At 40.0% G+C, this 27,570-nt stretch overlaps 1 protein-coding gene across 3 annotated transcripts in view; it reads left to right on the top strand.

Annotated features, from left to right (window-relative positions):
• Window positions 1–27,570, top strand: part of PCSK5 (proprotein convertase subtilisin/kexin type 5) — a 472,843-nt gene that overhangs the window by 247,117 nt on the left and 198,156 nt on the right. For all 3 annotated transcript variants that reach the window (XM_064361641.1, XM_064361640.1, XM_021669251.2), the window contains exons 11-12: window positions 19,507–19,624; window positions 21,738–21,926. In XM_064361641.1, coding sequence (XP_064217711.1) covers window positions 19,507–19,624; window positions 21,738–21,926 — 307 coding nt within the window. The remainder of the gene's footprint in view (window positions 1–19,506; window positions 19,625–21,737; window positions 21,927–27,570) is intronic.

The following is a 27,570-nucleotide window of genomic DNA, read 5'->3' as shown; positions in this document are numbered from 1 at the left end:
GATTCCGCATAAGAATAGGAAATTATTTGCCTTAGACCAGATGAACAGATGTGATATTCTTCCACTAGAGAACTGAAATCCAAATTCCAGCGTTTTGCTCCTGACCAATATTTGCAATGCTAAGAGATGTCTTTGGCATTAAGTTGTTTGGGGTTTTGTTAATATTATTTCTTTCCTCTCTTGATCCCTTCCCTTTCTGCTTATAAAAAGGCTTTCTGTTTCGTTTTGTTTCTCTTCTTTTTAATTCTCCTTTGTGTTCCTTAAAACATACGAATTAGCCATAAAAGTGAAGGCTCTTGCCACTCCGGGTGGTTTTTCTTCCTGGAATTTAATGGATGCTATCCCTTCATTTATTTACCAGTATTTCATGAGCACCTTCAGCATGCCAACCCAGCACATGTTGAAGCCCAGAAAGTTGGAGGATGAGGGGAAGAAACGTCAGGGACACCATGGCGTTGACTAATCTGACCTGCCCTGGTGTAACTTACATGCAGAAACAAAAATTTACCCTCCACCTAATTTTCTTCAGTCAAGCCCCAACAATCTGCCAGGTCATGTTAGATAAATATTGGTGATCCTTCTCTTATCGTCTAAAGTTCAGGTTAATGTCAGCATCAGAGGGCATCTGCTATGGAGGGTATCTTCTGTGGTGTCTGATGTGTGTTTTGACCAGCTCCATTTGGGTGTAGAGTATATGCAGATCCGTAGAGCCATGCGGATGACTTTAATTCAGGCATGTTTCATAACCCGTGGCTTGTATCATTTCAGGAAGAAGTTAGCTCTTTCTTGTGATCTCCCTTTTGCTGCTATAATCTGAGGAAACTGCACATCTACCGACCTTCTCTCCCACCAGTGCCTGAGATGTGCAGGCTGATTCTTGCCCCTGAGTCCTCATCTTTGGTTTGGGTCTAATTATAATTGAATGCATGCAACATCAGTGATCTAGTTTTTGGTTTTTTTTTCAAAGTGTTTATATTGGATTATATGACTGTATACAGTTAAACTCTCTTAAATCTAGGAACAGGAATAGACGTCAGATAATAAATTAGGACCTTCTGTCATCTTTACTAGGCGAAAGAATGAAAAAAATGTCATTGAAAATCAAAAAATGACAACTAAGTGAGAGAGGTTACCACGCCTTCCATTTCACTGCCCTCCCAGACTATGTAAGTCTCTTTTTTTCTACCAGCATGTTGCTGAAACCTCCCCCATCCCCACTGACTCTTTCTTTGACCACAACTAAACTACTAGATTTTTTTTAATTTCTAACTGATTGCCCACCGTGGGGAAAACAGTTGACAGTCTAACATGACTTAGCCTCCGAGGCCTTAACTTTTAATAACCTGTGTTACTTTTAATTGCCGTCATTGTATTTCCACTGGTAGGGTTGATAATTTTCAGATGTTCCAATATATTTTTAATACCTACTTGTCTTGCTTTCAGTGTGTAACACTTATTTAAAAGAATTAGAAGTGCTGAACCCATTAAGCATGCTCTGTGTTCAATCAAAACGAAAGGTTTTGAAATGTGTTTTTGAGTTTTGTTTTGAGTATAAAGTGATTTCTGATGTGTTACCATTTGAAAAAGTCAAGTTTCATGTTACTTTATTATTTCACTGTACATAATATGCCATCTTCACTACCAACTATGCTGATACGCTGTCGGTAGCTATGATTTAAGCTACATAATATACTTTAATTGGTAATCTATACCTCATGGTTTTGATGAAAGGTTGAAGTGAAATGTTACTCATCTGGTCAGTGTCAGAGGTGGTATTAGAATCAGTCACTTGACTCCAGTCTTGATCCCACTTGCAGAAGTAAGGCCCTTCCTACTTGAAAAGACAGAGGGAAGTAAATACATTTGATTCCACCTAATAAAATGTGCTCCCTGGAAATGCCACCTAATATATTTTTTTAAGATTCTATGTTTTCTACCACTGTGCACTGTGAAGGTTTACCCATTTCATATTTATTGACTGAAACCCTTTTATTTTTGTATTTATTGGCCATTGTATAGATGAGCTTCTAGCTCATTTACCAAAAAAAAAAAAAAAAAATGTGAATCGCGCAGAATTTGGGAATTTTACCTTTATTCTTTTGTCTGGTAGATGATTTACCCAAACATCTCCATGGGAATATAGAAACCCTGATAGGAAACTCTGCTTAATTATGGCTTAACCTGGAGTCTTATATCCAAAATGTCCACTTGTCTCATCAGAATGTTCAACTCATACCTACCAAATACATGATGCTCAAAAATATTTTCTACAAATGGAAAGTGATGTTTTCTCTATGCCTGTCCTTGACTGAATGATGGCATTAGGTTTGTTAGACTTTCGGGGTTTCATTTTGATTTGCCCTTTCATCTCTGTCAGTTTTAAATGCATGTGGTTTCACACTGAAAATCCATTCGCAAAATGGAATTAAAATGGTTGCACTATTTGCCTGTTATCTCTATATAAGATATAATTAGTTAATGAAGAGAACCATGTTTGGAGTGGTTTTGTGATTTTGCCAAAATCTTAAGGGCCTTTAAATTCAAGTAGAAAGTCTATTAGTGATATTTTCTGTGGCCTTTGAGGAAGCCAATTAAGGTTTTTGTACCTTGGTTTTTATGGAATGTGGATAGCTAATACTAAACATAATGAGAAGAATGAATTCAATGAAAACTGCTTTGAAAATGGAAAATACCAAAAAAAAAAAAAAAAAGAGTCTTAAAAGTATATTTTTATATGTGAAGATTTCCACTCCTTGAAATGTGAATAAAGACATGGAACTGTGATGTGAATTAGAATGTTTTTGGGGGACTGAAAATTAATTCAGTTACCTGGAGTGGGCTAGAGAAAATATATCAAGGACTTTATAATAAAATGATTATTAATATGTCACCAAAGTTTTTTATCCATTAATCGTATATCAATGATAATGCAACTATACTTAAATTCTGTTTTGCAAATTAATTTAAATGTTTAAATGTCACCTTAAGTTCAACCTACTAAATCTTTAAAGCTATAATTAATTGCTTCGACATAGGAACTAATGATAGAAATCTGAGCTGATTGTAACCTGTCACCAGCCTATCAACTCTAGTAATTGATATACAGTATAAATCTGTGAGTTGAAAGTATGATTTTTAACAATGTGTAAAAGTATCTACATTTAAGAGAAAGTAGACGTCTCATTTGTGTAATCACCTGAAGAAATTCAAATCTCTAATTCTAATGAGGCTGGACTTTACCTAGGTATTTGTAAGACTGTTCTTTTAGCCCATGACTTTTACTATTTTTAATAACAGCAACTCTTAATATTTTGTGGTTATGGTTGATATTTTAGGCAAAGATATATGTCATCAAGCTCTAAGCTTGGGATTATAGAGGATGATGTCAGTCCAAAAGTGTATTTTGACTATAAAGTAATGAAATTGAACCACTCATAATTGGATTCTGAATCCAGTTCCAAAATAGGATGCCCAAAAATGATTTAAGTCAAGACAGTCTTAGCAAAGTACACACACACACACACACACACACACACACACACCCCTCTACATTCTTTTACAGCCTATTTTAAAATTCAACAATCATCTTGTTATTTGAGGTTTTGTATTTATTTAAAACAAAAAATTCACTCAGCTCTGAACTCAGTGTTTCACAGAATGGGCTCCAGAGTCCAACAACCTGGCAGTGAGTCGCAATCCCAGCTTTATACAGTATGTCTGGTAATCTTCATACATTCTTAATCAACTTTATTGAGGTAAATTTACATACAATAAAAAAGCATTATTTTATGTGTACAGTTCAATGAGTTTTAACACATGCATACATCCATGTGACCATCACTACCATCGAGTTATAGAAACCTCTGTCACCCTGAAGAGTTATTCTGTGCTCCTTCCTCACCCTCTGCCCTCCTCCTACCCTGGCAACCACTGATCTACTTTCTGTCCTATAGATTAGATTGTCTTTTCTAGCCTTTCATAAAAATTGAATTATTTGAAACCAGATTCTTTCTTGCCATGTAATATTTTTGAGGTTCATCTGTGTTGTTAAGTCAAGCATTCTCACGATAAAAAAGAATGATATCGTGTCTGTGAAAGAATGTGGATGAAGCTGGAGGCCATTATCCTTAGCAAACTAACCCAGGAACAGAAAACCAAATACCACATGTTCTCACTGATAAATGGGAGCTAAATGAGGAGAACTTGTGAACACAAAGAAGGAACAACACCCACTGGGATCTACTTGACAGGGGAGGGTGGGAGGAGGAGGAAGAGGAGCAGGAAAAATAACTATTGGATACTGGGCTTAATACCTGGGTAATGAAATAATCTGTACAACAAAGCCCCGTGACATGAGTTTACCTATATAACAAACCTTCATATGTACTCCTAAACCTAAAAGTTAAAAACTATAAAATAAGTAATGTTTTACATTTTTAAAAGTATATCAGGCATTAATTCTCTTTTATTGCTACTTAGCATTCCACTGTATGAATATACCACAATGTCTATACTCATTCACTTTTTCATGGAACATTTTATTGTTTCTGGTTCCAGGTTAGTATGAGTACAACTGCTCCAAATAGTTAGACACAAATCTTTATGTGGACAAATCATAATTTTTAAATATTAGAAAAGTCATCTTTAATTTGAACAAAGACCCTGAAGAGTAAGGGGGCAATCTAAGTGGCTTACTAAACAGAGCATTTCAGGCAAGGTGAATAGCACGTACAAAACCTGTTCAAAGAAAAGCAAGGAAGCCATCCTAGCTGGGGTAGAGTGAGCAAAGGGGAGAATGAGGAACACAGTATCGTATAAAGAATTTAATTCCTCTCTTTGTTCACAGTATGTACTTAAGTAAAATTATGAGCTATATGCCATGCATTGTAATATAACATACTCAGTCAATATTCTGTTCAGATTTTTGTAAGATAAGAATTCAGCATATTTTATATAGAGATACAGATGTAGGTGTGTATAGCGCTATATCCGTTAACATGGAATTTGCATCTTAGAAGTGAAATTTGGTCCACTATCACTTTCCAATATTAGACTCACTACATTGTAGTCACATCGCTTATGACACTTTTTTTCTCATCTTTGTAGTCATTAGGTACCTTTCTGTAATTGACAGAAGTCCTACATGGGCATCCCCATTGTATGGAATTCTGTTGTGATTTCTTCCAGAGCTAATTTAGGCTATTGTTTTCATTTCCTGTTGTCATCGATTTTAGTTGGTGGTTCTGGATAAATCATTAACCTCCTTATTTGTTTTCCCTTTTTTATAAGATTACTTGGATTTCAGTTAACAGTACTTGGGCTCAGAAGTGTTGGAAAAAGTATAATCTGCCAATGATTATGAATTATATTAATGTCATATGCCTAACCTAAATAAAGCATAAATAAATACAGTGAGAGGGTGGAAGGTGTTTGAGAACTTGAGGATTACCAAAAGTTGGGGAACCAAAGTTTATCTGGAATACTATAGTTTGCTTTTTTCCTTTTTTTTTTTTTTTTTTTTTGAGACGGAGTCTTGCATTGTCGCCCAGGCTGGAGTGCAGTGGTTCAATCTCAGCTCACTGCAACCTCCACCTCCCAGGTTCAGGCAGTTCTCTGCCTCAGCCTCCCAAGTAGCTGAGATTACAGGCACCCGCCACCACGCCCAGCTAATTTTTTGTATTTTTAGTAGAGACAGGGTTTCACCATCTTGGCCAGGCTGGTCTTGAACTCCTGACCTTGTGATCTACCCACCTTGGTCTCCCAAAGTGCTGGGATTACAGGTGTGAGCCACCACACCTGGCCAGTTTCTTTAAGTTTAAACAAATACCTTCTTTTGTTTGTGTTTCCCAGGGACTGGAAATTATAACTGGAGGAGACAGCTATGGTAAAGTCAACAGATCAGGGGAAGGGGCAAAAGAGAGGGCCCAGTGTGCAAAAGGGACAGATATAGTGTGATGAGGAAAGTAATGTAAAAAATATCAAAAGCAAAACTACTTGAATCCTAGGGTTAGGAGTTCTCATTTGATTGGAAAAACATTTTGGAGCCACTGCGGTGATTTGATAAAGTGAGCTAGATAATAGTAATGACTTTCAAGCAAGTTGATTCAAGTTGCTAGTCTGATGTCGAAAAGAATATTATTTCTTACACTGATGGTGTGAATCCATTGTTCCTATGACATGTCTTAGAAAATGGCATGTATGTAACAAATTGACTGGTTGAAATGAAAGGAAATTGTCTTGCAGTGATCATTTTATATTATCTTAGTATGCAATTATGTATTCATGACCTTAAGACTGCGACATTCAGAGAAATTTTTTATCATCTCTTGGCCTCCTTCTAAATGAGGAAAGTTATAGAGTTGGGATATATAATCATCTTTGCTACATCCCCCCGCCCCCGCTTTTTTTTAAGAAGAGAAAGAAATGCTTTTTAAAATGACTCTTTAATAAACCCTGAGCGAAGGGTGTGGTGATGGGATTGCTTCTTGAAAAATGTCAGGTCAGTAATTGTGCTTTCAGAAGCCTTCACAAATTTCTTTTGACCAAAGTCTTTTCTCTGGTTGTTACTGCTCACCATGACCTCCAAAAAGCCACCTGACTTCCTATATTTGAATTTTTTTTAGCATACAATTGTAGTCTTTGTATTTGCCATATAACCTCACAAGCATTTAAAGAATGCAAGTATACATAATTGCGGTGAGCATCTTGAGTTGCTGTACACCTATTATGCAGGCAGAATGATAGGAGCACTTAGGGTTTATAAATGACTTTTCCTCCTTTCAAGTACTGTATTAATATTCTTTTTCTCAGCCATGAAGCCAACTTAGAATTTGCAATAGTCTTAAGGAGCGGTATTGTTTTTCTGAACCCACCAGAGTTTACAATGTATATGCTTTCTTAATATACTACGTGGGTTGGTTTTGTCAGGAAATCATCTGCTGCTTTTCATGTTTTACCCTCAGAAGTATCTTTACAGCCAAGGCAGAAGATATGTATCCAGCTTTGTTCCAAAGCACAGTATTGTGCATCTTAGAAGCCTAAAACCCCCACTGAATTGCATTCACATATCATGAAAGAATCAGAGAAAATAGCCAAAAATGTGAAAAATGTCTATGATTGTTTGACAGAGCTGCCACACTTGGTTGCATAGGTTGTTAACTGCACAAGGGAGCCAAACTGAAGGGTCGAGTGGGTGGGGACCGAAATCTGGCCTTGGATGCAGTCACCAAGGAATGCGCCCCGCAGTGGGATGACATCCACCTTAAGGAAAGAGGTACCTTTCTCTAATCAACATAAAAGTTCCACATGGGCATCCCAGTTGCATGGAATTGTGTCGTGATTTCTTCCAGAGCGATCAAAGGCACAGGCATCTTTTAAGAAGTATGCATCCAGAGATGGTTCTGTTCATTTTAAACTGCAGCCATTGCTTCAGTCCGGATATCCACAGATTCTATTTCTTCATTAGCAAAGTCACTCAGTGTTACTAGAGTCAAATAAAATTTTGCAATATCTGGCCAGGTGTGGTGGCTCACGCCTGTAATCCCAGCCTTTTGGGAGACCAGGGTGGGTGGATCACAAGGTCAGGAGTTTGAGACCGGCCTGGCCAACATGATGAAACCCCATCTCTACTAAAAATACAAAAATTAGCTGGGCATGGTGGCAAGCGCCTGTAATCCCAGCTACTCAGGAAGCTTAGGCAGGAGAATCGCTTGAATCCAGGAGGCAGATGTTGCAGTTAGCCGAGATTGTGCCACTACACTCCAGTCTGGGTGACAGAGCAAGACTTTGTCTCAAAAAAAAAATTACAGTATCTGTGACTATTTCATCACTATCTTTATCACCAGCTCTCTAAACAAAGTTTGAAGTAAAATCTCAGAATCTTAAGTGAGCGTAAGTGCTAAGCACAAATCTATAATTCTTTTCAGGTCCTTTTTTTACATTCAGCAAAAATGATTGAAGCTTCATGAATTCAAATGTATGATTCTTTCATTTGAGTTTCAGTAGAAGATTCATATTTGAGTTAGAGTCCATGTCCACATTGGCATAGGTAGGATACATGAGCCCACAGCAGTGGTGAAAAGGCTTCATTTGAAGTCTTCCCCGATTATCATCAACCTGTCTTGTTAAAATACTCTCCCCAGCTCACTTTTCCTAAGAAGGAATAGAGCTTTAAATGCAAAAGGGAAAACTGTGATTGAGGTAAACAGGAGAAACTCTCATATTGAAATTAATACATGCATATCAGTTTGGACTCTGGCATCAGATATTCCTAGCACAGACTGCATTACCAGTTTCATATCCCACATCAGGGACAAAGGGCTCTAAGTTGCTGTGACCACGCTGAGACCGTGGTAAGTGGGCACGGTGGAAGCTAGTTGAGGATCAATAAGATGAAAGGGGGCTTATGTTACATCTTTTCCAAATTTAATTCTAGTAAAGATGGCTTAGCCTATCCTATTTTGTTATCTAGAGAGATCTTTATGTTGGTGCCAATGTCTATAATATAAACCAAATTCAAAAACTCAAAAAGAAATCCTGCCCTGGTTCTAAGCATGACTTCCCAAGGCCACTGCATCTAGCAGTGTACGGTGACACTCCAGGCAGTTGCTTTGCAGAATCCATCTGGATACATCTGGACAATAAATAGATCCAGACTCCTCTTTTTTTTTTTTTTTAATTTCTTCTTAGAATCTCAATTCAGACTTTTTACACATGCTCACATCTTGCTAGCGTTTGGCATTTCAAAGCGATTAAACTTCTACCACACATCCCAATAATGGCTTCATTTTATGGTGTTATACCAGAAGATACAGTATGCCCTGAAATTTCCAGAGTCATCCTTGGAAGAGCCAAAAAGAAAACTGTTGTGATTACTGCTGGATGTTAACAAATGGGAAGTTGCTCTTTGATACTCAGTGTCATTCTTCCATCTGGGTGTGCCTGGTTAGCTCTAATAAAAAAAAAAAATAGGCAAAGCGTGAATATAAAATAAAGTATCTTTTCCATATTAATATCTTCATGCTCACAGAAAATCCCTGATAGAAATGACTGAAGAAGGTTATTTCTCAGCAAGAATAGGGGAAAGTGTTATGGGCCAGATGTTAAACTTCCAAGCCCAACATACTCTTTTTCTCTTGCTCATGTTTTAATGAGTTAAGAAGTTTTGAAGATGAGAGCAGTACTTTGTGCAGTTGACTTGGAAAAGACAAAGTTATGTAGACGATTTCCTCAAATGTTTTTCCCCTTTATTACTTTGCAAAGTTATTCTGAAGATTATGATTGATCTGAGACCTTAGTGGAAAGAAATACTGTATGTCTCGTAGACCACAGTAATCAATGGATAAATATATAGTAGAAAGATTCTGCAGACTTGAGCTGGAGTTTCTATGACTTTGCGCAAGTTCTTTTCATGTTCATGAAACCTAGTTTCTTCAGCTAGAAAATGTGAATAATACTATCTTGCTAATAAGATTGTTGCAAAGATTTTATTAGCTAATGTGTAATAAAATACGTATGTGAGATATGAATTTTGCCTCCCCTATAATATTTCCTCTCTGCCTCTCATTTTGAGAAGCATGCTCAATACATTAAATGTGCTTCAATTGGAGGGGCAGTAGGATTCAGAGAGAGACACTTCAGTGCATCTTCTATTTTCACCTTTGTACACTGAGCATGATTTTTCATCTCAACTCAGTCAAACACTGATTCTATCCTAACTATCTGTCCCTGAAGTGTGTGATAATGTAAGTCTGGGTTAAGAGAACTTTTATCTTCTCAAAATGTTTTTGTAAGAGAAGCAGAAATGTTTGGGATAACCATATAAAAAGCTACTGACATTATATACTGTGCAGTCAACTCTCATTTCTTTTGCTCCTGGCATGAGGGAAGGGGTATTTGAGAATCATGTCTAGAGTCTCAGGTCCTGCGCTTCCTATGTTAGCCTAATTAACCAGACTTTTCCACGAGATGCCATCCCCAGTAACCTAAGTAAGTGGTTCTCAAAGTGTGGCCCCAGACCAACAATACACCAGCACCACCTGAGAGCATGTTAGACATTCCCATTCTGGGCCTTACCTCAAAACTCCTGGATCATTGGGACTGAGCAGCGTGTGCTTCAACAAGTCTTGAGTGATTCTAATGTGTATGGAAGTTTGAGGACCACTGTCCTAAGTCACCCACCGTATGTAATGAATTACCTTCTCTCCTGTGCATCTGGAAGTGCCATCGTTAGAAGAATAAAGTGCCATCCCTAGAATAAATGATAAAAACACTCTCTCAAATTATGTTCTTCTTGCTGTTTCAATAAGGAAGTTGTGAAAGGTTTTCCCTAAACATCTCTCTTGTCAGTTTCTGAACCAATTGGTCCCAGCCACATTCATTCTCTTTTCTGTCCGTTGGACCATGACCCTATGTTTTCAAACTTTGTATCACTCTTAAAGCGGGAGAAAAAAAAAAATCTGTTCCATTCTGCTGCCTCAGTTCCATCCCTTCTTTCAGAACTAAAAATTCCCAGCAAGTAGTCTGAATTAGCTGCATCCATTTCCTTACTGTTCATTAGTCCTTCTGTAATTCCTTGCAATCTTGCTGCAATCGTTTCTACTTTTGTTGTTTCTGCTTCTACCCTTGACAGGAAATCATTCTACAACCTTGACCCATCTCCTGCTTGCCAAATCGGAAGACCTCTTGTCTTTCTCTAGGATTCATGCTCTAGATCAACCGAGACTAGATCTCTCCCTTATTTTTTTAATGATGCAAAGATATACCCTTCTTCTTTGGCTCTTTACTTACTCCTTTCTCCCTTTCTTAAACCTTAGCCATTCCCTGAGGTCTGTTTCTTAGAGAGGGAAGGAGGGAATCAATCAATCAATCACTCTCTCTCTCTCTCCTCCTCTCTCTCCCCCACCCCCACCACCTCCTCTCCTCTCCCATCCTCTTAATGCCACTGCTTTTCTTTTACATACCTGCCTTTTCAGTTACAAATATCATGTCTTCACTAAAGAGTTTCAGTTCTACGTCTTCAACATTGATGTCATCCTAGAATCTCTGCACAAGGCTCTCTCTATGTCATTTACAGCTGAGAACTTCTAAAACAGAAGCCATCAATCATCTTTCACAAAACAACTTCTCCCCAAAGCTGGCCTCTGTTGTCAGGGGATACCCTTCTGTCCATCACCCTGTTCTTGACTCCTTGGTCGCCTCCAGTTTTAGTTGCAAGATTCCATTGCTCCTTCCTTACCTGATCTCATTTCATTCACCATTTCCATAGCCTGGTTTATGATCTCTGATGCCTGCGCCATGGCAGTAGGTTCCCTGCCTCAGTCCTTCTGCCTCTGATATCCTGTATAACAAATCCCAGATTAATCTTTCTAGAATATCAATTTAATTATCATTTCCTTGATCGTTGGCACTCATTGCCTCCAGAGTAAATCCAGCCATGCATTCCAGGCCCACACAGCTTCCTTGAAACTGTCACCGTTCCAAATATCCTGGTCTCATTACCATCTCTCCATGAACCCAAATCTGACTGAAGGATTTGAGGGCCATCTCAAGCCTTATTTCTTCTAAAAGAACATCCAGTTCACAGTAATGGCTTACTTTTCATAAAACAAAAATTGTTTTTTTGAGACATAGTCTTGCACTGTCACCCAGGCTGGAGTGCATTTGTGCGATCTCAGCTCACTGCAATCTCTGCCTCCCAGGTTCAAATGATTCTCCTGCCTCAGCCTCCTGAGTAGCTAGGATTACAGGTGCCCACTACCATGCCCAGCTAATTTTTGTATTTTTAGTGGAAACGGGGTTTCACCATTTTGACCAGGCAGGTCTCAAACTCTTGACCTTGTGATATGCCCACCTCGGCCTCCCAAAGTGCTGGGATTACAGGCATGAGCCACCGTGCTCGACCCACTTTTCATAAATTTTACAGAAATTTCCCTATTGACATCCATTAAGCTTAAAAAGTATTTGAGTTTTATGAATATGAAAGGGAATGTTCATGAGAAGCCTAACATATTGCCAGAAACTGAGAAGGATATGTGATAACTTTCTTCCTGGCGAGATGGTGACATTCCCAGTGACGAGGAATAATTTTTCTTTGTTCTTTGCCATCATCACCTCCAACAGTGGGTGAAGGCTCCTTGTGAGGTGAGCTCATGGATGTGTACATAGATGAAATAACCAAATCTTTGTAATTACTATTAACCACTGAGTAAACAGGCGCTCACTTGAAATAAATGTCAACTAAATTTTCTATTCCCTTATCTTACGAGAGCTTAAGGGAAAAGCAAAGCAAAACGAAAGGAAAATTAAATGAAGAATTATCTAAAAATAATACGTAAATAATCCACAAATAGGAATTTTGGCTGCCGGCTAATCAAAATCCCATTTCATTTATTGTTTGCTCAAGTTTAATGTCAAGAAGATCTAGGTTGGGGAACTGACATATGGTCAATCTAATCTTCAATTAGCCCTTACCCAAAGGCCCTTGTAGTACATTTTTTATCTTGTTCTCATCTTTGTTCAGACAATCATTCTTAAAAACAAGCAAAAATAGAATCTGGGTATGCTGTGTGTTACATGGCTGAGTCTCCCCAAGGTGGTATAATAATTTTCCTACTCCTTTTCAAGAAATATTTGTCAATTACCTTAAGCAAATTACTTGCTTATTGTAACCATACTGGGAGCAAATAAATGAAGACTGGTCAGAAGAAAATAAGAAAATAATTTGACACTTTTTTCTTTTCTTAAAATGGAAAGAGGCTCTTAACAGAAGGCAGACGTATCTCCTCGTTTTAACTCTGCAAATGAAACAAATAGTAATAAATATGTTTCTATATGTTCATATAGACTATAATAAATTGTGTATGTATACATAAACATTATATTCCCATATGTGTATAATGAAGTACATCGTACATGGAGAAGAGGGGCTCAGCAGCATTTTCCTAAACTCCTTTTCCTTAGTCTGTACTGATGAGCCTGTCTAACTACGTACAGCTGCTGACCAAACCCAACCCCAAGAGAAGTTTTGAAGTGCAGACCCAGGAGACAGTATCTGGAAACTTTCCATGTGCAAGTTCTCAGTAGCACTGGTGACGGCTGGCATGTTTGGATCTGGCTGGAAGTTGTTACTAGAGCCTGAGATTTTAGGAAGAGCAAGGGAAAAATAAAAACAAACCAGGCAGCAGAACACAGGTGCCGGCTGCTCCGTTTTCCTACCCCATGGGAGTCTGCATTTTGCACTGAATGACAGAAGAAAGCATTGTAACTCTAGTTCTGATTCTCTCTCTAAGAAATTCATGCACCTTTTGCACTGAAATGTAAAAGACTGCACAATGAAGAGATAGCAGAGGAAGGCAATAAGGCAGAGGAAGTAGGTGATTCTGGGAGCATTCTGGCTTTCTGCTGTCAGATATTTAGGTGTGAAACTGACAACATGAGACTGAAAAGTATCACTTCCCACTTTTTCTTTCTCCCTTAGGAAGCTTCCTTTTGATTTCATATTTAGCTGTTTCTTTTTACATTTTAAAAACAGTACTTAAGTGTTTACATTATACATGTGGGATGTGGCGACTTGGGAAATCGTCTCGAGTCCTCTCAGGTGCATGCCATCCTCCTGTCCTGCACATTTGGCCTGGTTTAATTAGTAGGTGCAGGAGGCATAGGATCCCTGATGGGAGCAGTTACTTCAGAGCAGGTGGTTCAGCACATTGAGGATCAAAGAATCCGAAGGTGCTGGGACTGCAACAGCTGCAGGCAGCTCTTTGATCTCTACTTCCAAATTTCTACCCAGCCCACAGATCAAGCAGTCCTCCTCAAGACAGGAATTTGGGTAACTACCTTTTATTCTGACGGTTTACTTATAGGTAGATGAGAATAGCAACAACTTGATTGATGGCAACCCAGCAATCGTGGTTGTCTTTGAGTTCTCCTGCAGTCTGGTCTCACCCTGTATTTCCTGGATATTTACCACTCTCCCCTTCTCCTGCTGACCATTCATTCCAGACTCCAGCGGTGCTGGTTTCCTGGGTGCCTCAATGAATCACACAAAGAATTATCTAACCAGGATGCCCAGTTCTGGCCCCTGCGATGTGCTACCTTCATCTCCACCTAAATCCTACACATGCCTGAAAGCACAATCCAAATATGGATCACTTTCCCCTCAGGTTACCTTACGTTACTGTAGATGTTGGCTAACGTGGATTGAGTACTTACTGCACACCTGGCTCTGTTAGGTTGCGTTACATCGCTTGTATTTGACTGATTTCTTACTCTTTGGACATCCTTTTATACTTACGGTAATTACACAGTTTGGTACTTTTAATTGTTTCTCAGTAAAATTATAAAGTTATTCTCGTCTCACCTCCCACTTGAGTGAGAACACAAATTATTTTCTGTTGCATTTGGATCTCACTGTTTAGTATGGTGTTGAATACAGAGTGGGTGCTTTACAACCTGAGTGATATAATAACTAACTGGATCAATTATTAGCTTATATTGTTGAAGTGTATTGAAATTGATGCTTTCGTGTAATCAAATAATTGAATCTAATTTATCGGCCATGTTTCATATTTTGATGATTATGTACAGCCTAACAAATAGAAATATAGGTGCAGGAGGCCTGTCTGCCCTCCAGGTACTACATTATTGATATTAACAGTTGGGAGAGTACCGTGTCACTCCATAGTACTGTCACATGACGATTTCATTTGCACATAGGATGACCAGTCTCCTGGTTTGCCCAGGAATGAGGGAATTCCCAGGGCACAAGAATTTCAGTGCTAACATCAGACAGTCCTGAGCAAACCTGGACATTTAGTCTCCCTGGTCATAAGGAATAGGAGATATTTTTAGATGCACTTTTATATTAAATACTCAGTAATGGATAGTTGCTACCAAGTTGCATATTTTTCAGGTATAGGCGAAATTCAAAATTTCTGGTAGGCTCCTTGGAGAGTTTTTGTTGCTTGTTTGCTTTATTTTATTTGTTTACCCTATTTTATTTATTTGTTTGCGGGATGCTGCTTAACAACACTGTGTTTTAGCAGAAAGGTCCTCTTTCACTTTAGGGAACACAAACTCTTTTTAACCAGTCAATTACTTATAGAGTGATTTACTAATAATCACGTTAGTGGCATCTTGAAATATTCAGTGTAATTTTTTAAAAATGTTCAATAGCTGGCTTCAGTAGGGACGGTCCACTAAAAGAGATGAACGTATACCACATGGTCCTGGTTACAGCTTCTTATGCCCAGAAATTTCTAATTTTTCTCCTGCTGAGCTTTTAGCTTATCTTTAGAATGGAGTTTTTTAGGCCTCCTAGCTAAAGCTGTTGCGTATATTAACTGAATCTGCTTTTGAACTATGCAATTACCTACTTGGGTGCCTAATGATTATCTCCTCTCAGCACTTCCGGTCTCATCAGAAAATAAGAATGTGCCTGCCAGAGACTATTAACTATTTTCCTGTGTTCTCTTGTCCATCTGACTATTCCAAGTGGGAAAGCCTTTGGATAACTTTGCATAAAAACTAGCTGTACTTCTGGTGCCAAATGAAACTGCTTTCCTGAGCTTATGTCCATAAATAAGCCTATTTGTGAGGTCTCAATTGATATCTTACACCTATCAAAATGTAAACAGCCCTGAACTCTAAAGGAACAGATATAATGGTAGGCAAGTTTTACAAATCTCCTTTATTGAAATAGAGCTTGTCCTATCTCACTCCACTAAAAAATAAATTTACTTTCTGAAATGTACTCCAGGAACTTTGCTTCAAGATCTTTAATTATTCTATATACACACCTTGTTCCCTCAATATCTTTTTAATATTTAATTTTTGAATTTTAACTAAGGTTAAAACTGAATTGAATGTTTCTGCCCCCACTCTTAGGAATGACAAATTCTATTTGAACTGGTCGGGATTCCTGTTCACACCAATGTTAATAGTACTCTGATTTCATGGAATTTTGCATTTTACACAGTGCTTGCACAGAGCAGCTTCCACTTGATCATCTTAAAATTATATTCGGACTCAGCTTTTGCTCTGAGCTTGGTATGAGAAATGTGCATAAGTAAGATTAGTTATGGAATGACCATATCATAGCCAAATGTTTGCATGGTATATTTGCTGTAATTGTACATTGTAAAATGTGAATATTGGCTCTATCCTTGAATAAACTTCAAATGTTAAGGGTGACTTTACAGAAATCAGTAATAAAAAGAACAGATCTCTTAATGTCCCCTTACAATTCCCTAGTAAACACTTTATGACACTTGGTGAATTAAATAACATTTCTCTTCTTAGTACCATTCATTCATTTCACAAATATTTATGGAAGTCCTGCTGTAAGCCAGGCACTCCACAGACCCTGGAGAGAATCATACTCTGAGCCCTTGGGAGCCCTTCATGGTAACAGTGGATGAATAAGACAGACTTGACTCAAATGGTCACCAAGAAAAGTCAATGTTTCTCTCTTTATAGGTCATTTTGAATATGAAAATTTTATATTATATAAAAAATTATTAGTGCTTCCAAACGGCTTCATGGCTCTTTCCCCTATTGACGCCACGTTTTGAGGGAGTTCGTCTGCCCAACACAGTTATTGTGCTGTTTCCCTTATTGACTTAGTGACCTTCATTGATCTCTTCAGCAACCAGTTTTCTTGTTTATTAATATTATATTAGTATGACGTATTTTTTGGTTGACCGGCCAGTCTGTAGAGTTTACCTGTGGGTAGTCAGCCTCTTTTCTGAGCATCTAGTTTGAGTGTTTCATGAACAGACATTGTCTCTGGAGGGCAGAAATTGAGTTGGAAAAGGAAACAAATTTATGGCCTTCATAAAGTCTCAAGGTGCTTTTCTACTTAACTCAAGTGGTTGTTTAACAGGCATGAAGTGTTTGCTGTATCTGATTGTTCGTGTTAATTTATGTCCTCATGGCTGTTAGGTGGACCGTTATGGAGGAGTGGAGGGTGAAAACAGGAGCCAGTGCCGCTGAGTGCAAGCATGGACGCTCAGATGGGCACGTTTCTGGTATTGCAGTGACAGCTCAAAGACCTTTCCCTCTCCAAGGCCCCACCTCCCTTCTCCACACCCCCGGCATGCCAATCAAATCTCTTATTTCCCTAAACTGAAATAAAATGATGAGTTGTACTAGTTTAAAACCACTTGACACTAGCATGGGGGATATTTAAGGACTGATCAGGCTTCTATAACGTCTTTGGTAAAAATTTCAATTTTCCCAGGGTGGGGGGTGTATGGAAAAATACCATTGACTGTCCATGATGACATGATACAGGCTGTGGTTAAATGATAAGTAAGAACATGTGATTCTCATGAACTTTTACAAAAGATCTCCACAATTTAGTCCCTTAAGCCCAAATTTGACATTTCTTCTGTATCATGTGAGTACCTCTATCCCTTTTTAATTACCCTTCACGATGTTATGAAACTAAAGCTAAATATTCAGAATTGTTCATAAAAGTGATCAACTTGGGATAAATTTTTGATAACTTTTGTTTATCCTTTTCTGGATAACATGTTTTACAATAAATATGCTTGCTTTTTAATTTTAAAAAATAATAATTGAAGAAATACATATATAAAACTCCTACATAGATCCTTGCCATAGCAAAGTAGGTTTACTTTTTTTATTTAATATGTTCTATCTGGCTGATACCAAAGTAAGGAGACCTTACCTTTGTATGGTTCTTTACACAGAATTTCTCACATGGAGCTTTAATGAATTTAATAATGTAGATGAGACACATCATAATATCCCAAAACAAGAAAATTGTTATTTCTTCTTGTTTGCTGAGAATTATGTGATGAGCAAATCACATAAGACCATATTTTTTCATGCTAGCACAATGTCCTTTTTTATATACTGTAATTTATTTGTCCTCGTATATGCATCAAGTTATGTTAACATAGAACATATAAAGAAACAAGACCCAGTTCCTGCCATCAAGCAGTTTACAATGCAGCTGGAGTAAAAAGACATTTGCTGACAGAGAGATTTAATTTGGCAATGCAATTGATGGCTCTGACAAAGAGTGCAGTGCCTGATACAGTGTGTGTTACATCAAAGGCATTCAAGAAATGATGGATGGATGGAAAGATGGATGGATAAATGGATGGATGGATGGATAGATGGATGGATGGACAGGAGGGCAGATGGATTGACAAATTAGTTACCAGAGTAGAAAGGAGAAAAGTTCACTAGTCACAGATAGTCGAATTTCAGTAAATGTCTTTTGAGTATTTTATTGGTCAGTGAATACTTCTAGAGGGAAAGATCGACTAGCCAGGCCTTCAGGAACTTAGAGTAGGGCTGAACTCTGCAGAGAGAAGGAATGAGGGGTTGTCAGGCCTAGTGCTCAGCCTGGACAAAGGCAGAGAGGCAGAAAGCGCAGCCTCTCACCGAGATCTCTAAGAGTAGCCTTCCTAAAGCAAGAGGTTTGCTGATGAGAGTGTTTTGCAGTAGAATGGAACTGCATCTGACAACAATGTGACGATTAAGCTGATGTATTTAAATAATCCATAAGCACGGGCAGCTATATAAACCTTTGCATAAAATCATTCATGTGGTGATAAAAAATGTTTTAGACAAAAACTGGAAGTATGACCTAGTATTGAATATAAAGTTATGAGACAGTTCAGTAAGAAGTGGAGATTTTAAGTACCAATGGGAATTTTAAAGTATTTTTAGAAAGATCTACACATGTAGATATTACTATATCAATCAAGTATTCCTGTACCTAATGGAAATTTCTGAGACAGTTATGTCAAATTCACCTTTAGATCAATAGGCATGCTGAGACCTAAAAGATTCAAAGACTTGAAAGTGGCATAAAAGTCTAGAGGCCTCCAAATATTTCATGGATAAAGTTTAATAAATTTTGTATATGCTAGAAGAAAGGTAATAATTTAGGTCTTCTAAGGTAGTCAACCTAATTACTAGACAGGTCAGAATATGGCTGTCTCTTGTATGTAAGTTCTTCTTGCACTATGAGAAGTCATATACATCGTTACTTCTCTTTAAACCTATTAATTATCTTATGAAAGCAATGATGTCATCGCTTAAATGCAAGTGATTAAACAGTGGGGCCCTGGAGAAAAACTATGTGCATTGGAATCTAGTTCAACCACTGACTTGCTAGTTAATCTTGGCTGAGTTTTTGTCTGTTTTTCAGTTTTCTCATTAATGAATGGTGATAATAATAATAATGGCACTAACATCTGAAGACTGTCGGGAGGACTAAATGTAAAAATGTAGACGTGGAGTAATAATTCATAAATGATAGTCTAATTACTGGTAGTGAATAGATAATGAAAACTATACACGTCTTATTTTCTTGACATGATTATGTATTTGTTTTGCTTTATTTTTCAAATCATTGCTGGAAAGATAGCTAGGATCCCACAGGGGTGTGTTAGGGGTCTTACTGAGTGACACTGTAACTCGACATACGTAGTTTAGTGAAACTGACCAGTCTCTTGCTTTCCACAGTGAGCCATCTTTATGGATTTGGACTGATGGACGCAGAAGCCATGGTGATGGAGGCAGAGAAGTGGACCACTGTTCCCCGGCAGCACGTGTGTGTGGAGAGCACAGACCGACAAATCAAGTAATGCTTGCTGCTGGCAAACAGCATGACAATGCCCCAAAATAGAGCAAGCCAGTCAACTGCTCAAGACGGCCCCTTGTTGCACATGGAAGCTAAAAGCTTCTGTAGTTTCTCTCTAATGTGACTATGAAATTGTAATAGAACGTCTAGAATTCTGAGCTATTAAATTCATACTAGTATAGCCCAGGAATCCTTAAAAGAAAAGCATCTTTGGCTCACGCCTGCAATCCCAGCACTTTGGGAGGCTGAGGCAGGAAGATCACAAGGTCAAGATTGAAACCATCCTGGCCAACATGGTGAAACCCTATCTCTATTAAAAATAGAAAAATTAGCCGGGTGTGGGGGCATGCGCCTGTAGTCCCAGCTACTTGGGAGGCTGAGGCAGGAGAATCGCTTGAACCTGGGAGGCGAAGGTTGCAATGAGCCAAGATCATGCCACTGCACTCCATCCTGGGCAACAGAGTGAGACTCTGTCTCCAAAAACAAAAACAAAAAAAAAGGAAAGAAAACAAGTATCTTTTTAAAAGGGATTGTGGGATACGCTTACCCCTGGGCTCTTGAAAGTTTTCTACTCTCAATTTTTCCATTTGATGGTACAAGCATTCTCCAGAAGTCAGTGTACTTTTAAAAACTGTAACAACTCTTTACAGTGTAGTTCTCCAAAGAGTGGTGCAAAATGTACAGTAAATGAGATTGCAGTTTACTCACAGATTTCAGGGCCTCTTCCCCAGTTTTAGCAGCACGGACTTGGAGGCTGTGCTGACAGCGTTTGCCAACAGGATTCCGTCTGAGCAGGCTTGTTAGTGTTTTGCTCTTGGCTTTCTGTTCGGTGACTTTTCTCTCTGAAAAAGTATTTTTGATCTTTGGTTAATGATGAAACTAGAGTTATTGTATTTCTTGAGAAAATTTGTTAGGAAGCAAAAGTAAATCAATGTTGTTGGGGTTTATTTTCATTCTACTCTTGTGGCAAAAAATGAGAGTGAAAAAACAAAAGGGTAGGAAGTTAACCAGTGTTTGTGGAGCACTTACTATGGGCCATGCCAAGGGTAGAAACTTCATGTATGTTTTCCTCTTAAAGCTGTTTAATGACCTGGGTATTATTCCCATTTGACAAATGAGGAAATGGGATCAAAGGAATTATTTGTTTATTTATTCACAAACTCATTCACTAAGTATTTTTCTCATACTTACTGAATATCAAGCACTGAGCAAAATATTAGGAATAAAAGGGAGAATAAGTGATGCTTCCTACTGCCCTGTGGAGCTTACAGTCTAATGAAGGCATCAAACCAAAAATGTAATAAGTAGATAATTACAAATTATAATCGAATGTCGGAAATTTTAAAAATGTAAAAAATAAAAGACAGGGGACATATTTTCACCTGTGGCTCGATGAAGGTCTCAGGGAGGGGAAATTTAAGCTTTGGGCTTGAAGGAAGAAGACTTAGCCATAAGGACATCAACAACAACAAAAAGTACTCAGGCAGAGTAGTGTGTGCAAAGTCCCCAAGGTGGGAAACTTGAATTATCCCAGAGGTTGAATCTGATGCCATTGTGTGCAGCCCCAGTGTTCAAGGGAAACTGTGGCAAAGGAGGAAGCTAGAGAGGAAGACAGGAACCTGTAGGCAAGAGGGACGAATGTGCTGGTGGATTATAGAACAAGGGATGTGAACCTCCATATGCTAATTCCCAAGCTTCCACTGTCCCACAGTGCAGTGGTTCTCATGGTCTGTTTCATAGATCAGCTACATCGCTATCACCTGGGAACTTGTTAGAAATGCAAATTGTTGAGATCCATCCCAGACCTACTCAGTCATACACTCTGGGGCCAGCAATCTGTGTGTTAATAAGGTGATATCAATGCACACTCAAGTATGAGATCTACTACCTGCACGAAGATGAAAGAACCTCGTTCCTTTTTCACCTCTCCCTTGCATCTTTCCCGCTAACTGGTAATCCTTTCAGTGACCCAGTCATTTGGGTGATAGCACTATTGTTTAGTATCCAGCGATCAGCTGCTTGTCTTACATTGTGTATTTATTCCACGCCTCCAGGTTCACTCAGTTGAGCTCTGTGATGTCATTTGCTCAAACTCCCTCTCTCTCTGTTGCAGGACAATCCGCCCTAACAGTGCAGTACGCTCCATCTACAAAGCTTCGGGCTGCTCAGATAACCCCAACCGCCATGTCAACTACCTGGAGCACGTGGTTGTGCGCATCACCATCACTCATCCCCGGAGAGGAGACCTGGCCATCTACCTGACCTCACCCTCGGGAACTAGGTCTCAGCTTTTGGCCAACAGGTACAGCAATGGCCTCTGCCCACCAGTGTAGTAGTCACAGCCAGCGACACTCATCTATTCCTTAGGTAGAAGGAACCAGCAGAGGGGACGTTTAGATGTCACGATCTCACTGCTCATAAATACAGAGTGTAAAGCTGCCTATCATCTGTACACGTGGAGAAGTGGGGCCTTTAATAGTTGGCTAAGAAAAGGATGCAGTAGAAAAATTGAAGGCCACTTGTTCTTTATCCTACAAAAGAACCGCAGTGCGCTAACTCCTAAGGTCTCTGACATCCCCTCCTGCACCATTAAGAGTCTCCTGCCGGCCGGGCGCGGTGGCTCAAGCCTGTAATCCCAGCACTTTGGGAGGCCGAGGCGGGTGGATCACGAGGTCAAGAGATCGAGACCATCCTGGTCAACATGGTGAAACCCCGTCTCTACTAATACAAAAAATTAGCTGGGCACGGTGGCGCGTGCCTGTAATCCCACCTACTCAGGAGGCTGAGGCAGGAGAATTGCCTGAACCCAGGAGGCGGAGGTTGCGGTGAGCCAAGATCGCGCCATTGCACTCCAGCCTGGGTATCAAGAGCGAAACTCCATCTCAAAAAAAAAAAAAAAAAAAAAAAGAGTCTCCTGCCATTCATTACAGATTAACTAAATTCTCTTTCCCAAGCACTTACTTTCAAAGGTTAAAGGAAATACTATTTTTTTAAAGCAAGTATTAACAAATTTTTCTGCACAAAGCCAGACAGTAAATATGTGAAGCTCTGTAAGCCGGGTCTTTATTCCAACTACTCAACTCTGCCATTCCAGTACGGAAGCCACCTAGACAATATAAATGAATAGGCCTGCCTGTGCCAATCAACTGTACTTACAGACAGGCAGCGGGCCAGATTTGGCCTGAGGACTGTGGTTTACTGACCCCTGTTTTTAAGGTTGACTCTTTAGTCTTATTGTGCTTGAGGGCACTCAGTTTCTCGTTTGCTCTCCTTCTCCCTGCTTCCTCCAGAATACTTCCTCAGCAGGTAGGTAACCATATTCTGTACAGGCCAAGATCTTGCTAAGAGAACATAGCCAGAATGCTCAATCACACTTTTCTTTTGCTCCCTTGGCTTTTTGAGTGGCTGGGAGCATGGGAGAAAGTTATCAGCAAGTGGGACCGAAGAGAGGAGATGTCAGGTTGTCTTACAGTCCTCATTCCCATGGTGGTTCTAAAAGACAAACCACAGCCTAAAGCTTCTTTGATTTTTTTTTTCTCCCAGAAGAACATTTAATGGAAGCAAAAACTTTCTTATCAGTGGCATGTATAGTTCAAATGGAAGTCAACCTTTTATGTAGACGAAGCCACTTGTCCACACACCAGGTGACCATGGCAGTGGTGATCTTTGTTAGAATACTAACAACAGGCCAGAGGCGTTGAGAGGCACGAGGCCCATGAAAGTCTGCACAACCAACAGTGAGCCTGAACTTGCCCGGTTGCTTTTAAAAAACCCCAACTTCCTCTGCTCTAGGACAGTTAGAAAAGGAGAGAAGAATAGAACAGAATCTGAAATCTTTTTTTTCTGAGATGGAGTCTTGCTCTGTTGCCCAGTCTAGAGTGCAATGTTGGCACAATCTCAGCTCACTGCACCCTCCGCCTCCCAGGTTCAAGCGATTCTCCTGCCTGAGTTGGAATTACAGGCACATGCCACCACACCCAGCTAATGTTTGTATTTTTAGGAGACACGAGGTTTCACCATGTTGGTCAGGCTGATCTTGAACTCCCAACCTCAAGTGATCCTCCCTTGGCCTCCCAAAGTGCTAGGATTATAGGCATGAGCCACTGCGCCCAGCCCAGAATCCAGAATCTTCATGTGCATTTTATTTCTGTGCTTAGACTTGCTGTGTTCTTTCAAACCGAACATCTTCCATTAGTATGTGGGAAACCTGGGTTTAGTACTTTAAATGCGAAGTGTGGCTTTGCCAGAATAAGTGTATGCAGGTGCAAGGAACATAAGGATTCCTCAGCCTAGAATCCCTGGGCACTTCCTCATGTCCTCCTCCCACTGCAGACAGAGAGGCCTCAGCCGGCTGCCTGCAGGGTAATTGCAGCTACCTGCCTGAGGTTTCTTTCCAGCAAGCAAAACTTCAGATACACGATTACGTGATTGATGAAGGTCCCTCCAGCTGTTGTTGCCGGAGCCAGGGAAGGCCTTTATTTCTTGCTTTTTTTATTTCCTTTCTTTACCATTATTCATCTGGGTTTAACTTGAAAATGTATCCTGGTGAAACATTTTTAACTTGAAAACGTAACCTGGTGAAGTGCAAAGGTTTGCTTCACATATGTGTGGACCATATTCCCCGAGCCCCCTCCCTTGCAGAGAAACAGTCCCTCCGCTGTTGCTGTTTGCTTGAAAAACTCAACCTCTTCAGCCTGTCTGGGCTCTTCCTGCATATTTCGCTGTTTATTTTTGGCTTCCCCTGAAATGACGTCAGTGAGGAAACTTGTGAGCAGAGGCGCTATGGATTCCATCACAGTTATTTGGTGGATTGCAGTATTGCTGGCTTGAGGCTCGCATGCATTCTTCAACAGCCGACATCTGCTTTGCTCTTTGCAAAGTGCTGAACACAAGAGTGCTGCGTGACTTCTGTCACAGAAAAGAAACAGGCATTTCAGACGCTCGGTGACGGGCACTCCAGTAGCGCACCTTGGTCTCCCTCATCAAGACCACCTGGGAATAAAGTTTGCTCCCAGAATGTGTCTTCTTGGTCTGGACACATTTCTTCAAGTGCTGCTCTCATTTATCCTTTCTCATTCCTGAAAATAAGTAGCCACCGAAGAGAGATAGAGAGTGCGGAGATCGGAGGGAGCTGGACACCCCAAGAGATGTAAAGGATGTTACGAATTCATTTGTCTACAAGCTCCCCAGAATTATTACTCCGAGCAGCTGACCCTTTCCATGTGAAACAGCTGCACCAGGTCCCAAAACCACGATTGGCCACCTTCCCAGGCCTGGCTCCCCCAGTCCCGCCGTGCTTGACACTGGTAGCGTCCCTCCTACCGAGGCAGCTCAAGAAAGACAGTTTCTTTTGGCACTCTTTCCATCTGGCGTATGCTGAAGCTTTCATTTCATTAGAGGAAACCTCTACTCAAAACCTCTCAGTCTCTGACCTAGTGACAAGGAGGCCTCATGCCTTCTCACCTTGGCCCCAATTCAAAGGACATTCCCAGAATGGAGAGCTGGGAACAAGGGCATAGAAAGGGGTGGCGAGGAGGTGAAGCAAAGGCCTGCTTTGCTCCTGGTGTCCTTCATGTTGGTATGCAAGATAATCCGTCTCCACGGTGGGGAAGGAAAAAATGAAGAGGTCAGGTTTTAGAAGGAATTTGCCAGAGATGATCGGTAAGAGCAATAAATACCTCGCCTGCCAGACCCTCGTGTTTTTCTCAGAGAAATCAAGATTTCTCAGGAGGACCATGTAAAGCAGTGAACAAAGGTTTTGGGTTTTTTTTTTTAAATAAGGATTCTGAAAAGTTTAAAACGATGTTTCCCTAGCAGAGGTGGTTTGGGATGAAGATGTCGGCTTCTTGTGGCAGACTTTTCCCCATTTTATCTGTCCTACCCCTCTGGGGGCGGGGTGACTCTTTTCATCCAGAATTAGAATTTCCAACACTGCACACTTAGCTAGACTGGCAGCCAATGTGGAAAACTCCCCACGGCCTTTGAAGCAGCTCCCCTGCTCTATGGCTTATTCACAGCAGACTGCGTGTTGGCTCCTGGGAGAAGGAACTAGAATCTGGAGGCTCACTTGGCATCACCTCTCCTTTGTGATGAAAATAGCAGACGCCGGACAATGAGGATGAAGCAGAAGGGGAGAGTCCAGAGGACAGTGCTCTCCTGTTCAGTACTGACAAAATATGCATCCTAGTTTGGGGACCTGAAACTGTGGTCACTATGGTTGGCTTTCCAGAAGTCCTTATTTGCCTAGATATTTCAGTGAGGAATTTCTTCAGAATTGTTTATCCCCTCGCCACAGGAATTCCTTGAGAGTCTGTTTTCTGCAACGTTCTGAACACGTTGATGTAGTCTGTGTGGGCCGTCTGGAGCCCCTCAGTGGCTCCCTGTCCTGGCTGATGGGCACTTGCCTGAACTCCCGTGGAGAACAGCTGTTAGAGGAGAAACAGTTTCCCCAAGCATCTGCAGGTGCTAAGCGCTGGAAGGCACTCAGCAGCATTCAGAGCTCCAGTCCAGCTTGAGCTCCGTGCCCCATTAGCCCGGCATGCTTGCTCCCCTGGCAGGCCCTGTGGATCATTCAGTGGGCGGGCACCATGGGTCAATGGAGAAGTCCTGGAGTGGGCTTTCCTTTGTTCTCCCCCTACTCTCGCACCCTCTCAGTTCTCCCCTTGGCCTGTAACAAAAAGGCAGATTGAATATTCACAGCAAGTTATTTACTTCTATAAAGAGCATGGAGGCCAGGTGTGTAGGGAAAAGCCAGGGGGGCTTGGGTCCTTTGAAAATGTTTTTAGATGAGAGCAACTTCAGATATAAGCCTATATACTATGCCACATCCAAAGTCTGCCTGTGTCAAAATTTTTCAAACACAAGCTTATCCCAGCAGATTCTTTCTTCAACTGCACTTGTTAGAATTATGAAAAGCTATCTTTCCGCCTCCTCCAAATCTCCCTCATTGAGTTTTAGATTTAGCTTAGATGTACTGGCTCTCTGTTCTAAATTTTGGCCTCCGACTGAAAGCTGAAACTTTGCCTCCCTTTCTAAATTTGATTACAGATGAATATCTCTGCTTCTAATTATGGCCTTAAATAGAAGGTATACTTTCTAATCTGCAAAACCTATAGGGTCCTATAATTAAATATGTTTTAAATGTAGTGTTTATGCTTTAGTCGTTTCTGTCACTTCCCTACCCAAATGTTCAATGACAGACTATTGACATTTGTAAGGCATCGTGGTATATAAATGCATCTGTGGCTTGCAGTAAAAATTAAACTTTTGCAGTGAATGTTTTACATTCCAGTAACACCCAACCACATGAACCTTCTCCCTTCATTCAAAAGAAGGTACGGCCTTTGGAGTTAGACAGAGCTGGGTTTGTCTTGACTTCACCAATATCTGTGTTTGAATTTAGAAAATCGAATTTCCTCACTTATAAAACAGATGTAATAGTATATACCTCACAGGGTTGGTGGGTACACATATTAAGATCATGTACAGTTACATTCTTAGCACGCTGCCTAGCATAGTAAGCACTTAATAAGTGGTAACTCTTATTTATGCAGTGCTTCTCAAAGCACCTGGTACATGACTCTATCAAATGCAGATGGCTGGGCCCCTCTCTTAAAAGTCTAACTCTGTCAGTCTGGGGTGAGGTCCAAGGATGTGCCTTTCTAATAAGCTCCCAGGTGATATTGAAGCTGCCTGTCCACAGACCACACTTTAAATAGCAAGGATTTAAAAGATCATCCAGCTTTTTCATACACATTCTTATTACTTTTGTGGCATCAAAAGACTTGGGAGCAGTATGCTGCTGGATGCTGTGCAAGGAAATTACAAAGGGGTTTATAATACAAAACAGATACTTCAGTAAAAGCCATCTACTCTAAAATGAATTAAATCTTCAAGAAGATTAAGTACTTATGTACCCACAAGAAGGAATGCATTTTGGGGTTGGT

This window comes from Aotus nancymaae, unplaced genomic scaffold, assembly GCF_030222135.1.
Source record: "Aotus nancymaae isolate 86718 unplaced genomic scaffold, 86718_ANA_hifiasm-v0.15.2.pri h1tg000041l, whole genome shotgun sequence".
Classification (NCBI taxonomy): domain Eukaryota; kingdom Metazoa; phylum Chordata; class Mammalia; order Primates; family Aotidae; genus Aotus; species Aotus nancymaae.
The sequence above is the reverse complement of the archived record's forward strand: the minus strand, read 5'-3'. Positions and strand labels throughout refer to the sequence as shown.